This window comes from Staurois parvus, unplaced genomic scaffold (assembly GCF_062004578.1).
Source record: "Staurois parvus isolate SC_StPar_1 unplaced genomic scaffold, SC_StPar_1.0 ptg000618l, whole genome shotgun sequence".
NCBI lineage: Eukaryota > Metazoa > Chordata > Amphibia > Anura > Ranidae > Staurois > Staurois parvus.
The window spans coordinates 1,180,970-1,196,216 of record NW_028318414.1 but is presented as its reverse complement, the minus strand read 5'-3'; the positions used below and the strand labels follow the sequence as shown (position 1 = coordinate 1,196,216).

Here is a 15,247-nt window from a genome sequence, read left to right as displayed (position 1 = left end):
ACTGAGCAATATTCATGCTTAGAGACACTCGGAAGGTATTTGCTCCACTTTGAACAACTTTATTGCCCAATTGACTCAAGCAATGCTGCTTTATGTGGCAGTTATCAGAACAGGTATGACAAATACCAAAAAATAATGGCAGCCTTTTCTTCGAAATATTAAATAATATGAATTTAATGAAATGATACACTATTACAAGAGGATTGCATAAGGTATGACAGTGGGCAACATGTGTACGAGCTCAGAGGGTATGCAAGTTGGTAGTACATGCAGGAGAGAAGTGTAGAAAATACGTCAGTGGGCATTATGTGCAGGAGAGAAGTGCAGAATGTATGACAGGAGTCCGAATGGTAGAGTCCAGGACATGGTGGAAGTATGTGACTGTAGACTGATGAGAATTTGCACAGAGGAGGTGCTGTGCTGGAGGAGGTATACAGGAGAAAGTCCAATGTGTACTTGCTGAAGGAGGAATCTTACAGGGGAAAGTATGTGAGCTGGAGGTAGGATCTCACTGGGGAAAGACCAATATTAATGCCTGAGGTGTGATGTCATTATATTATTACCAAGTAGTGTCAGAATCACCCAGCTGCAAAATAAAACTTTGGCTTAGGCATAATCCTTAAAAGAGAAGCAGGGCCAAAGCCCACTGTCGGCATACGTCCCTGAGCTGAGCTGGTCTAGACTCCAAAGGGATCCTGACTTTAATGTTGGGATCCACCCAGATTCCTGACCCGAGCTGGATCATCCTCTCAGTGCACTGAGCCAGCTGCTCCCACTACCTCCACAGCGCAGTGCTCCAGTGACTGCTGAGGGCAGAACAGAGAGACGGTGAATGACAGTCGCTGGCTTTCTGCTCACTGAAGGCCGAGAACTAAGCAATCAGTGTTCTTTCATCACTCAGTTCTCGGTGTAGAGGTGGCGGGGGGACAGATTCTGCATCTCCCTTGGTGAATGAAACGATGCTGTAAAAGATTTAAGCATTATATTTTTAAGGATCTTGCTAGTCAGTAATTTCAGGCACAGCCAATATGCTGTGCATCCTATAAAAGGGGCACAGCTTGCATATATAACGAGCAACCCATATTTATTTCATGTACATACACTAAAAAATCCAATACTGAAGTCAATGAACCTGGCCAGGCTTACTTAGAGTACGCCCTATCAGTGTTTAATGCATTCAGCAAGAGTGCCCTATGCATTTGTACAGAGATCAGTCCTATGCAGTAAGTTGAGAGGGTTGTAATAAACCATCAAAACTAAAGAACAAGGCTCCAGACATCTGCTCCAACCACTCCATAATAAAAGGGATCCTAGCAATGGACTCTATTTAAGAAGTTCAATCCATGCTGACGTGGTTTGACAGATCAGAGTTTCCACCAACACAGGATGGAGGGACAAACCAGTTAAACTGATATCTGCTGCATAGTGGGTAGCTCAAACATTGGTTTGAAGTCTTGATTCTAAATATCTAAGGCATATCAAGTATTTTGATTATTAATAATAATTAATATAATGAAAAAATAAAATTAAAATACTAGCAAAAATATAGTTAGACTTTTTTCAGAAGGGCTGAAGAAAAGGCATGCAACCTCCTAGAAAACTAGCAAAAAACTGGCGCATGAGGGTTAGAAGAAAGGCTATATGGACATCAGCTTTTTTTTTAGCCTGTTTGCCATTGTTCAAACCATCTGTATGCATCAGCATACGACCCAACTGCTTCAAAATTCCCGTACCCATCAATGAAAGGAAATAATTTACAGTCTTTTAACTTGTAAAAGTGGTTGTAAAGGGGCTCAAGGTTTTTTTTTACCTTCATGCATTTTATGCATGGAGGTGAAAAACCTTCTGTGTGCGGCGGCCCCCCCAATACTTACCTGAGCCCCATCTCCATCCAGCTATGTGCACAAGAGCCTCGGCTGTCCCAGGTCTCTCTCTCCTCATTGGCTGAGACCACAGTGAGAGCAATTGACTCCCGCTACTGTCAATTACAGCTAGTGAGCCAATGAGGACAGAGCAAGGGGAAGGGCTGAGCCACAGCTGTGTACAGCCCTGGCCAAAACTTTTGAAAATGACACAAACATTAATTTTCACAAAGTCTGCTGCCTCAGTATTTATCATGGCAATTTGCATTAGGGATGCACCAAAATTTGGGCGACTGAAACATTTCGGCTGAAAATACCCCCATCGGCCTTTAGCTGATAAAAAAATAGGCACCGATACAGGTGCCGAAAATAGCCCTGCCCCCCGCCGCCATCTGGTGGTTCTCAGGCTTACTTGAGAACCCATTCCAACAATCCCAGGGGCTGAGCATAGAGAAGAAAAGTGAAGGAAAGATGGTCTTCACTCATCTCTATGCCCTTGGAGGACTGGAGCGATGTCATTACATCACTTCCAGTTCCGGCGCCATGGGAACAAGGTTTTTTTTTTTTCACTCTAATGCTTTACATTGTAGAGGAGAGATGTGAGGTCTTAATGGTCCCAGATCTCTCCATAAAGAGGACCTGTCACTGCTTATTTCTATCACAAGAAATTCCTTGTGATAGGAATAAAAGTGATGCATTTATTTTTTTTTAAAGGGACAGTGTAAAAAAGAAAGTAATAAAATAAAAGTAATAAAATAAATAAATAAAAACATTTTAAACTGCCCCGTCCTCACATGTAGAGGTGAACACATACGTAAGCGACACCCACATATGTAAATGATGTTCAAACCACCCATGTGAGGTATCGCCGCAAATGTGAGAACGAGAGCAATAATTCTGGCACTAGACCTCCTCTGTAACTTTAAACTGGTAACCTACAGAAATTTTTACAGTGTCACCCATGGAAATTTTTTAAGTACCGTAGTTTGACGCCATTCCACAAGCGTGAATAATTTTAAAGCATGACATATTGGGTATCTATTTACTTGGCGTAACATCTTTAAAATCGGGGTAGGTATTGTGTTTTTTTTAAATTCATTAAAGTATATTGTTTTCCAATTGTTTCAAAAATATATACATTTTTAAAAACTGTCCATTTCGGTTTTCAGCCAAGTGCATCCTGAATTTTCGGTTCTGTTTCGGCACCAGAATTTTCATTTCAGTGCACCGCTAATTTTCATATACTCCAGAATGTTATGAATGTGATAAGATGAATTGCAATTAATTGCAAAGTCCCTATTTGCCATGAAAATGAACTTAATCCCCAAAAAAACATTTCTACTGCATTTTAGTCCTGTCACAAAAGGATCAGCTGACATCATGTCAGTGATTCTCCCATTAATACAGGTGTCAGTGTTGACAAGGACAAGGCTGGAGATCTGTCATGCTGACAGAGTTAGAATAACATACTGGAGGCTTTAAAAGGAGGGTGGTGCTTGAAAATCATTGTTCTGCCTCTGTTAACCATGGTTATCTGCAAGGAAACACGTGCAGTCATCATTGCTTTGCACAAAAAGGGATTCATGGCCAAGAATACTGCTGCTACTAAGATTGCACCTAAATCAACCATTTACTGAATCATCAAGAACTTCAAAGAGAGAGGTTCAATTGTTGTGTAGAAGGCTTCAGGGAGCCCAAGAAAGTCCAGTAAGGGTCAGGACTGTCTCCTAAAGTTGATTCAGCTGTGGGATCAGGGCACCACCAGTGCAGAGCTTGCTCAGGAATGGCAGCAGGTAGGTGTGACTTCATCTTCACATGAGGCAAAGACAAAGGAGGATGGCCTGTTGTTAAGAAGGGCAGCAAAACAGTCACTTTTCTCTAGGAAATACATCACGGACAGACTGATATTCTGCAAAAGGTACATGGATTGGACTGCTGAGGACTAGCGTAAAGTCATTTTTTTTTTTATGAATCCCCATTCCGATTGTTTGGGGCATCAGGGTAAAAACCTTGTCTGGAGAAGAAAAGATGAGCGTTGCCATCAGTCCTGTGTCATGCCAACAGTAAAACATCCTGAGACCATTCATGTGTGGGGTTGCTTCTCAAGGGAGTGGGCTCACTCACAATTTTGGTACAAAAAAACATCCTCCAAGAGGAAATTCTCCCAACCATCCAAGAACAGTTTGGTGATGAACAATGCCTTTTCCAGCACGATGGAACACCCTGCCATAAGGCAAAAGTGATAACTAAGTGGCTTGGGGAAAAAAACATGGCCAGGAAACTCCCCAGACCTTAATCCCATAGAGAATTTATAGTCAATCCTCAAGAGGCGGGTGAACAAAAAAACACCACAAAGTCTGACAAACTTCAAGCACCGATTATGCAAGAATGGGCTGCCATCAGTCAGGATGTGGCCCCAAAGTTGATTGACAGCATGCCAGGGTGAATTTGCAGAGGTCTTGAAATAGAAGGGTCAACACTGCAAATATTGACTCTTTGCATAAACTTAATGTAATTGTCAATAAAAGCCTTTGACACTTATGAAAAGCTTGTAATTTTACTGAAGTATACCATAGTAACATCTGACAAAAAGATCTAAAAACAATAAAGCAGCAGACTTTGTGAGATCTAATATTTGTGTCATTCTCAAAACTTTTGGCCACGGCTGTATGAATGGGAACACGGAGCAGTGGCTCGATAGCGATAGTGCCCTGTGGGGGCACTTGGCAGGAAGGAGGAGTGAGGAATGTCAGCGGGGACCTGAGAAGAGGAGAATCAGGACTGTTCTGTGCAAAACCACTGCACAGAGCAGGTAAATATGAAGTTTGTTATTTAAGAAGAAAAAAAAATAATTCTGCCTTTACAATCACTTTAATCTGATTTCCAAATTAATTTTAAATCTTTCTGTTTTTATCTGTTTGTAGCTTTCAATAAAATACCTCGTTATCCTGTCGTGAAGGTTTTTGTTCAGGCACTTCCTGTTATGGGGTTTTAATGCCCTTTCCCTGTCTCCCAATTGGTCTCCTGTGTCATCACCCTGTCAAACCTGCTTCTAGCAGAGACTGTCAACAGCTTTGCTGATGCACATTGCATAGTTATGTTTTGCCATTATTATCACGAAGAAGCCCACCCTGAGCAGTAACTTGCCACTACTGCTTCAGAATACATGCATGCAATCAGAGAGTGGCTGCAAAAAAGGACTACTGAAGATCAGCAGCACTGAGATGCAACAAAAGGGTAAAAAGACAACAAAACAGTATTTTCTAAGAAAAAAAATAATAATAAATTAGGATTTACATCTGCTTTAAAATGCAAGATAGAAATTTATTGATATCATACCTTCTGTAGTACCATGTTCTTCATCAACGAAGAATGCCATATGATAGTTTCCAACACATGCAGGATAGCACCTCTCCAACTCACAAAGAGGTGGGTAATGGGTAACAAACAGTGTTAATGATGAAACCTGGTAACATAAATAAATATATCAAATTAAATTAGAAGTTAAATTAGAAGTTAAATACTATCTAAGCACCTTCTCCCACCCCTATTCTAAGCCCTATACTAACTACCCTGTAAAGTACAGACGTCAGTATGTACCTAGTCTGTAGGCACTCTGATCCAGTCATGTAATCTCCCCAGCGGATGGCTTCAGTGAAGAGAAAAGATCGCCAATGGCTGCAATGCCTATGCGATAAAGTCACTCATATGCGTACTATGAGGCATCCATTGTGGGCTTTCCCTCCTCTACACTAAAGCTGGTGCTGGGAGTCGATCATGTGACTGGACCGAAGCACCCTAAGAATAAAGTACAGACATCTTTTCTTTATAGGGCAGTTAGAACAGGGCTTAGAATGGGTGTTTGAGCAGGTTAAAGCTTAGATAGTAATTCATTGGACTTCTACTTTAATGAACAGAAACTAAAACTAAACGAGTACCAACATGTCATACAACACTCATTAATGGCAAAAGTCCAGGGCTGATATAAAGTGGGACACAGCCGTGCAGTTGGCGAACAATGGGCCTTGCTTATCTATTAAAAGAATATTTAACACGTTAAGAACAAGTTTGACGAAATAAAATGCGCAAACGTTTACATATCTCCAACTGTGTGATCTTCCACATACAATGGATACAAAAGTCTACACAACACTGTTAAAATGTCAGGTTTCTGTGATATAAAAAAAATGACACAAAGAAATAATTTCAGAACCTTTTCCACCTTTAATGTGACCTATAAACTGTGCAACTCAATTGAAAAACAAACTGAAATCTTTTAGGGTGGGAAGTAAACATTAAAAAAAATGTGGTTGCATAAGTGTGCACACCCTCGGATAATTGGGGATGTATCTGTGTTCAGTATTAAGCAATCACATTCAAAATCATGTTAAATAGGAGTCAGTACACACCTGCCATCATTTAAAGTGCCTCTGATTAACCCCAAATAAAGTTCAGCTGTTCTAGTAGCTCTTTCCTGATATTTTCTACAGCAAAAGCCATGGTCCGCAGAGAGCTTCCAAAGCATCAGAGGGATCTCATTGTTAAAAGATATCAGTCAGCAGAAGGGTAAAAAAAGAATTTCTGAGGCATTAGATATACCATGGAACACAGTGAAGACAGTCATCATCAAGTGGAGAAAATATAGTGCAACACAGACATTACCAAGAACTGGACGTCCCTCCAAAATTGATGAAAAGATGAGAAGAAAACTGGTCTGGGAGGATGCCAAGTGGCCTACAGCAACATTAAAGGAGCTTGCAGGAATATCTGGCAAGTACTGGCTGTGTAGTACATGTGACAACAATCTCCCATATTCTTCATATGTCTGGGCTATGGCGTACAGTGGCAAGATGGAAGCCTTTTCTTACGAAGGAAAACATCCAAGCCCGGCTAAATTTTGCAAAAACAAATCTGAATGTTATGGTCTGATGAAACCAAGGTTGAACTTTTTGGCCATAATTCCAAAAGATATGTCTGGCGCAAAAAGAACACTGCATATCATCAAAAGAACACCATTCCCAGGGTGAAGCATGGTGGTGGCAGCAACATGCTTTGGGGCTGTTTTTCTTCAGCTGGAACTGGGGCCTTAGTCAAGGTAGAGTTAATTATGAACAGTTCCAAATACCAGTCAATATTGGCACAAAACCTTCAGGCTTCTGCTAGAAATCTAAACATGAAGAGGAACTTCATCTTTCAGCATGACAACAACCCAAAGCATACATCCAAATTAACAAAGGAATGGCTTCACCAGAAGAAGAATAAAATTTTGGAATGGCCCAGCCAAAGCCCAGACTGGAATTAGATTGAAAATCTGTGAGGGGGTCTGAAGAGATGCCCTCACAATCTGACAGATTTGGAGTTTTTTTGCAAGGAAGAGAGGGCAAATATTGTCAAGTCAAGATGTGCCATGCTGGTAGACTCATACCTAAAAAGACTGAGTGCTTGAATAAAATCAAAAGGTGCTTCAACAAAGTATTAGTTTAAGGGTGTGCACACTTATACAACCATATTATTTTCATTTTTTATTTTTACTTCCCTACACCTAAAAGATTTCAGTTTGTTGTTCAACTAAGTTGTACAGTTTATAGGTTACATTAAAGGTGGAAAAAGTTCTGAAATTATTTATCTTCGTCTTTGTTTTTTTACATTACAGAAACTTGACATTTTTACAGGGATGTGTAGACTTTTATATCCACTGTACTTAATATACAGCAAAATCAAAACCGTTTTTCATTATTAGAAGATAAAAATGTGGTTTTAAACAATATCTCACAATTCAGACCTAACTAAAATCTTAATATAAATATGCTGCCACAATGCACAGTAAAAATTACAATGGCCCAAATCTCAAAGTATCCATAATTATAACAAGAGATAACACTACTTACATCTTTGATGAAATATTCAAGAGTGGCATATGCAATGGCAATGCCATCATGAGTACTGGTGCCTCTCCCCAATTCATCCAAAATAACAAGAGAGCGAGGAGTAGCTTGATTTAATATTTCTGACGTCTCTGACAACTCTTCCATGAACGTGCTTCTTCCTTTATATATATTATCCGCAGCACCCATTCTGCAGAGATCAACAAAAACTCTTCCATAAACATAATTCTTTTCCAAACAGAACTCCAACACATGTATAAAAGAGTTCTTAAAATAATTGCACTGGAACTGAGCAAAGGAGAAGCCTAACCTTGGGATTGTCTTGGTGGCATCAATCTGACAACTTAAAAGCTTTTGAGATTTTTCAGAAATCACTGACAAGTGCATTTGACTTGCATTCAACCTGCTTTAGGTGGGTCTTGCAATACTATAGACTAGCATGGTTGTGCAAAACCAGTTTGAAGTGAACAGAAGCCCAACAACACAGGTGACCTAAAAGTTCTCAAGTCCTTCTGCCTTCAATGAACATTATGGGGCAAATGAAGACGTTTGTGCTTTATCTCTTGATGATATTTGTTGACATTTAGTTTGTTAAAGCCCTGTGTCATCAACTATAATTTTTTTAACCTCTTGCTGACCAAGTATTGCATACCTGTGGGCAGCAAGGAGGGTGGGCCTTAATGCCCACACATTCATCCATGATGGCTGAGGCCTCTGTGCTAACTGTGCACTCCTAGCACAGTGGCTGAGGTGTCACAAACAGCTCCGGAGATGCTGGGAGGTGGTAGTATGGGCTCCTGATCATGGGGCCACTGTGACAGTCAAACACAATGGTCACGTGACTGGGAAGTCCATCCTACCCCCACTTCCTCCTCGCACACTCCACCCCACCCCAAAATAAGATCCAGTTAAAAAGGCCTTGGTGGGTGGGAAGGGGTTAATAACTTATTTTTACAATTACTTAAGCTTGGTTGCATATCACCACTGCCGATTTCAAGTGGCCTACATGCATGCACTACAGTAACTGCCTATTTTCATGGTGAGTTTACCAACAGTGATAACAGCTGAACATCTGCTATGCAATATGCATGACAAAGTACAAGATTTTAGTGACTGGGCGTACCAATACCTTAGATTTACCTCCCAATCTTTTGTTTTTTTTTTAATACTTCACCCTAAGGTGTCATACAAAAGTACTCAGAACAAAAAAGTAATTTTTTTTTATTGTGATCCCGTGATGGGAAGGAAAATTAAAAACTTGAATAATGATGTTTGCATTAGTAGGCAGGTACTGCAGGTCATCAGTTAAATACACAACTGAAACACATATACGTATACACATATGCGAGCATTATTTTACCTGCTCCAAAACAAGTAATTCTGTGCAGCCAGTTTTGTTGAGACACCCCAGAAGAGCAGTAGGCCATCAGCTTGGTTAAAAAGCAACCCCAGTCCTGTGATTGGAAAATTAAAGAACAGCAGCACATTGAGGATCTCTCCTCCTGGTCCTGCCTATCACGGTCTGGATGTTGATATGCAGGGTATTATAGAAGTCCAATATGAAATTAGGACACTTTCTTTGGCTGCTTTTAAAACTACAGTAGTTGATTTTAATGAATAAATAATTGAACTGGTATATTTATGTCTATGTGGAGTTGATATTGGAATGGGACATTTTAAGACGTCAACCCACTTTGCACCAATTAAGAATAAAGAAACACAAATTACTGTGGCCAATTCCTTTTAACCTGGTGTATCTATCTAACAATACAGACAGGTCTCATCATAAACTGAATGCCACTGCTATTGTCCTGATTAGCATTGTGGAATAGGTTGCTGCTACATAAGACTAATAATTTCATTTTGCAGTTAATTATTTTACATGATGCTATGAAATATCTCTTCCCTTTCTCATGTTCTTTGATCTTTCAGCTGTTTATTATACTGGCTCTGAAGATTTTTCCCATTCTAGTGTATAGAATAATTAGCATCGGATGGGGAAAAAAAAACAGTACAGCTTTTATATGTCACTGTCTTAATGAAACCATGTAAAAATAATAACCCTCACTAGCTTTCATTAGCCTTATGGTCCCTTCACATTCACAGCCCTAGAAAATGCCAGGCATATACTAATGTTCATGTATTACTGGGCTAAAATGTTTTCAAAGCACTGTATACATTTTTTAATGATAGTTTCACAAACATTTGAAGGATACTGTAGAATTTGTGAAAAGTAAAATTGTGGTACGCAGTTCTAAAATTATGAGCATATCTGCAATCCAAAGGATAGAAAGACTTAATATTCTATGAAATTGTTGTATGCCACAGACTGTCAAAACACTCCTGAGCACAACATTCCATTCCATACACTGCAAACACTGAAATTACCTATGTTTAAGCATTTTAAAAATTTAAAATCCACCTAAATTACTTATATTTTGATGAAATGCAATAAAAAAAAAAAATAAAAAATGAGACTTTGAGGTGCTTGAGCATACCTTCATACATCAACATGCTCTCTCTGGGCCACATCCCAATTTGCAAACTTTTCATTATCCTGCCCCCCTCCTGCACATTCCTATTGGCCAGTAAGTTCACCCATAATAGTAATGAGCCATCTTGGAAAAATGCAGGCAGTTGTACAACCTTTTTGACAAACATTATAAAAGCTTACTGCCCCATGTTTTAAGTGTGGCACGATCCTCTTGTAGACTTCTGAAGGTACGCATGTATTTACTTTGCTGTTTTTTTTTTTTTTCCAAACATAGTTGTATTTTAAACATATAACATAAAATAGTGCAGCGCTGAAAATAATGACAAAATGACAAAAAAGTAGTCCACTAAAAGTCTATGTCATATAAACGTATCCAGTGTCAGATGTGGATTCAGAATAGGTGATCCGTGTGGAAATGGCTGGAAAACGCACTCACCAGAAGTAAGACACATAAACGCAGTGTGTATATAAAGCTCATGGATCTTCAATCCAGAGGGAAGTAAAGCTGATCCGGTTACAGGAATGGTGGATCCCTCCTCCGCAGATGCAGCAACAGATCCTCCTTAACACGATTAGATGTAGAATTCCAAGACCAAGGTTCTGCAAGCAAAAGCTCCTCAAGGGAGTTTTAGGGAAGATGTGCGTGCGCACGTAACGCGTAAGGAGGAGCCTGGACGTCGAGACGCTACGCCGCCGGTGCCACGTGGAGGCCCGGCGGCCACTATTCAAAGTACCAGGGTTAGTTGTCTTGCTGACACATCTGTATGATACCTGCCTGCTTTGAATTGGATATCATTATTGTGAATAAAGCTGCCTTTTATTACCTACTTCACTATGGGTGTCCTTCCCTAAAACTCCCTTGAGGAGCTTTTGCTTGCAGAACCTTGGTCTTGGAATTCTACATCTAATCGTGTTAAGGAAGATCTGTTGCTGCATCTGCGGAGGAGGGATCCACCATTCCTGTAACCGGATCAGCTTTACTTCCCTCTGGATTGAAGATCCATGAGCTTTATATACACACTGCGTTTATGTGTCTTACTTCTGGTGAGTGCGTTTTCCAGCCATTTCCACACGGATCACCTATTCTGAATCCACATCTGACACTGGATACGTTTATATGACATAGACTTTTAGTGGACTACTTTTTTGTCATTTTGTCATTATTTTCAGCGCTGCACTATTTTATGTTATTGCTTTTAAGTGTTATTGGTTGCTTAGAGTGCCTAGCCGCTTTCAGGATTAGCGCTCACTGCTGTTTCTTCTTATTCATTGCGTATTTTAAACATATGAATGTGCTTACATTTACTACAGCTCTCTGGAAAAAATGCCTAAAGTCTGAGAGTAAACCTAAAGGCAAATGTTGTTTTAATTTTGGGCAGAGTAGGGTATGTTTAAAACTGTCAAGTTCTTTTCACCATTTGGGGAGATAACCCTTCTCCTCCTGTCCTATAGGCACAAAAGGAAATGAGAAGTAATTCCTCCAAAGCAAGGGAACATTTTCCTTGTTGGAAGATTATATCTCACCTCCTGTTCTGGTGACAATTCAGACTTTAGACTCTTTCTGTTCCAGAGACTGTGGTCACCAGTCTGTGTTTTCAAAGAGGATTACACAGAAATCACAACCTGATATCTTTCTATGCTTCCTTGCCTCATCCAGCAAGGTCATAATATTCCCCCCAACTTAGCAGATATGTTGATATGGTATACGTGTCATGGAAGATACATGCCAATTTTCTCTATATGAAAGGGAATGAGACACGGGACACAAACAATGGGTGGAAGTAAAACAACAAATTCCATTTAGAGGATTACCGTTGGTGCATTCACCAATACCTCAATACTCGATTGAGTTGAAATCTAGAGAATTTGGAGAACATGTCTACACCTCAAACCATTCTTGAACCATTTTTGCAGTGTGGTAGGGTGCATTAGGAAAGAGGCCACTGCCATCAGGGAATAAGGTTTCCATGAAGGGGTGTACTTGGTCAGCAACAAAGTATAGGTAGGTGGTATGTATCAAAGTTACATCCACATGAATGGCAGGACCCAAGGTTTCCCAGTAGAACATTGCCCAAAGCATCACACTGCCTCTGCTATCTTCTTACCATACTGCATATGGGTGCCATCAATTCCCCAGGTAAGCGATGCACATGCACCCAACTATCTACATGATGTGATAGAAAACATGATTCATCAGACCAGGCCACCTTGTTCAGTTGGTCTGATTCAGTTCAGTTCTGATGGTCACATGCCCACTGTATTCACTTTTGGCTGTGGACACAGGTGAATGGCTACACAGCCCCATACACAACAAACTTAAATACCAAACTTTTTCTGCTTTCAACACATCAACTTCAGGGACAACTTGTTTATTTGCTGCCTAATATATCCCATGGATTTTCAGATGCCATTGTAACAAGACAATATTTTTCATTTAACTTGTCAGTGGTCATAAAGGTATTGCTGATTGGTGTACACTACAACAACAACATAATAAAACCGCCAAAAGGTCTAATCCAAAAAAAGACATTTCAAAATGGGACTAATTCTTTTATATACATAGAAAAAGAAAATGCATGGAGATCATAAAGATAAGAATTTTTAACATCACTGATATTTCTAAACCTAAGAGTTCATTCACACAGACATACCGATCCATATGCTTTACCTATGTGAAGGGACCATTATAACTCGTGTATGTGATGGACAGGTGTTCTATGCAGACTGCTGCATGCTGCCTGTGCAAAGGGGCCATTGTAACCCATTTGGGATGCACAGGTGTTCTGTGCAGGTAGCCTGTTGACATCAATAACATGCCAGTGGCTGCATGGATCCCCACATGTATCCCCAACTGTACATTAGAGTTAAGATAGCCTGTATTCTGATCCATGCATCAGACTCACGCGGATGTGCGTGGGGATCCGTGCAGGTCCAAGCAGCTTGTCATAGATTTCAACTAGGGGTGCACGGAAATTTCGCTGGCCGAAACGTTTTGGCCGAAAACACCCCTATCGGCCGTCGGACGATATGAAAATAAGCACCGATACAGGTGCTGAAAATAAACTTGCTGCTGTCGCCCCTAGGCAGCTCTCAGCCTTACGTGAGAAACCACCGAACGATCCTTGCGCTGGGCATAGAGATAACTGAAGGACAGATGGCCTCCTCTCATCTCTATGCCCTTGAAGGACCATAGCGATGTCACTTATTTCCTTGTAAACAATGCCTTTTTTTTCTGTTAAAGCACTAGATCAATGCTTTTTTTGATCTAATGCTTGAAGAGAAGAGATGTGGGGTCTTATTGACCCCAAATCTCTCCATAAAGAGGACCTTTCACTAATTATTTTTATCACAAGGGATGTATGCATTCCTTGTGATAGGAATAAAAGTGATTACAATTTTTTTTAAAGGGACAGTTAAAAAAAAAAAAAAGTTAAAAGTGCCCCCGTCCCCCCGTGTGGTGAACACATATGTAGGCCACGTCCACATATGCAAACTGTGTTCAAACCACACATGTGAGGCATCTCCATGAACGTCAGAGCAAAAGCAATAATTCTAGCACTAGGTCTCCTCTGTAACTTTACACTGGCAAATTGTAGAAATGTTTAAAGCGCCACTCATGGAGATTTTTAAGTACTGTAGTTTGATGCCATTCCACGAGCGTGCGCAATTTTAAAGCAGGACATGTTGGGCATCTATTTACTCGCCATAACATCATCTTTCATATTTTACAAAAAAATGGATGTATATATTGTGGGGTTTTCTTAAAATCAGTAAAGTGTATTTTTTTCCAAAAAATATATATTCATTTTTAAAAACTGTCCATCTCGGTTTCAGTTTTCAGCCAAATGTAACCTGAATCTGTTTCGGCACCACAATTTTCATTTTGGTGCACCACTAATTTCAACAGGTATGGGTCTGCAAGGAACACCTGTGCATCCTGCTCGTTATGTGGTGGTCCCTTCGCACAGGCATAGGGATCAGTAAAGCCTGTGTGAATGAGCCTTAACAGTTTTTTTTAATCACCTGTGAACACTGATAATACTTTGTACTTTTCCTATACGATGAATAAGGAAAGCAAACAGGCAGAAACCAATATAAGAGACTTTAATTTGCTCTCCTTAAATACCATACATGAGTGAAGGCTCAGCTGTAAATGTTTTGACACAGAAACATGCTGAATGTGGATTAGCTGGTAACCGTGGAACTAATCAATACATCAGCACAATGGAGCCTTATGTATAGTTACGGTTGTACAGTTCAGCCCAGGCTCCCCTGACTGCTGTGAAACCACAGCTGCGGAGTCTGTCACAACAGTCAATGTGAGACTCAGAGGAGCCACTTTCTCCTTACAAGAGAACAGAATTTATTTTTTATGTCTGCAGGCATGCTCTCCGACACTGAAGCATGTTTTATAGCGTCTACTGAACTGAATCCACTGCAGACTGCTTCAGTGGATTAATACCATTGAAACCTGTTGAAGCTTTACATACTCAGATAGTTTAATTAGTCAGAAGCCACAATATCGGTTTATCTTACAAATTACTAGGAACATTTCCTTATAAACAGACAAAAGCAGAGTACAGGGATAATTGGGCTTGCACTATAACAAGGTTGCCAAGTTTCAGAAATAAAAGTGACATACTTTGTGTATTGGATGGGATTGCAATTTATGCATGGCACCAATTTCATAACCCCAGTGTAATATCCAGGGATAGAGTAGAGCTACAACAGTTAAATACCAAAACTTCTACATATTTTATACATTCATGTGAAAAAGTAATTACATCCCATGGAAATTGTTGAATTTTTCAACATATGTGAACAGAAAACAGTAGATCTTTATTCAAACACTGCTTACCAATAAAAGGTGATGCACTAGAACAAATGACACATACTACTGACATTCTGTATATACTCTCAATCCAAATAAACATGCAGATTTGTCATGTGGAAAAGTAAGTACATCTCTACATTTATCATCACTATGTGATTAGAATCAGCTAATT

The 15,247-nt window shown here is 39.9% G+C and overlaps 1 protein-coding gene across 2 annotated transcripts in view; it reads right to left on the bottom strand.

Annotated features, from left to right (window-relative positions):
• Positions 1 to 15,247, bottom strand: part of MSH3 (mutS homolog 3) — a 240,024-nt gene that overhangs the window by 13,922 nt on the left and 210,855 nt on the right. For both annotated transcript variants that reach the window (XM_089693221.1, XM_089693222.1), the window contains 2 exons: positions 7,751 to 7,937; positions 5,202 to 5,328 (listed from right to left, as the gene is read on the bottom strand). In XM_089693221.1, coding sequence (XP_089549347.1) covers positions 5,202 to 5,328; positions 7,751 to 7,937 — 314 coding nt within the window. The remainder of the gene's footprint in view (positions 1 to 5,201; positions 5,329 to 7,750; positions 7,938 to 15,247) is intronic.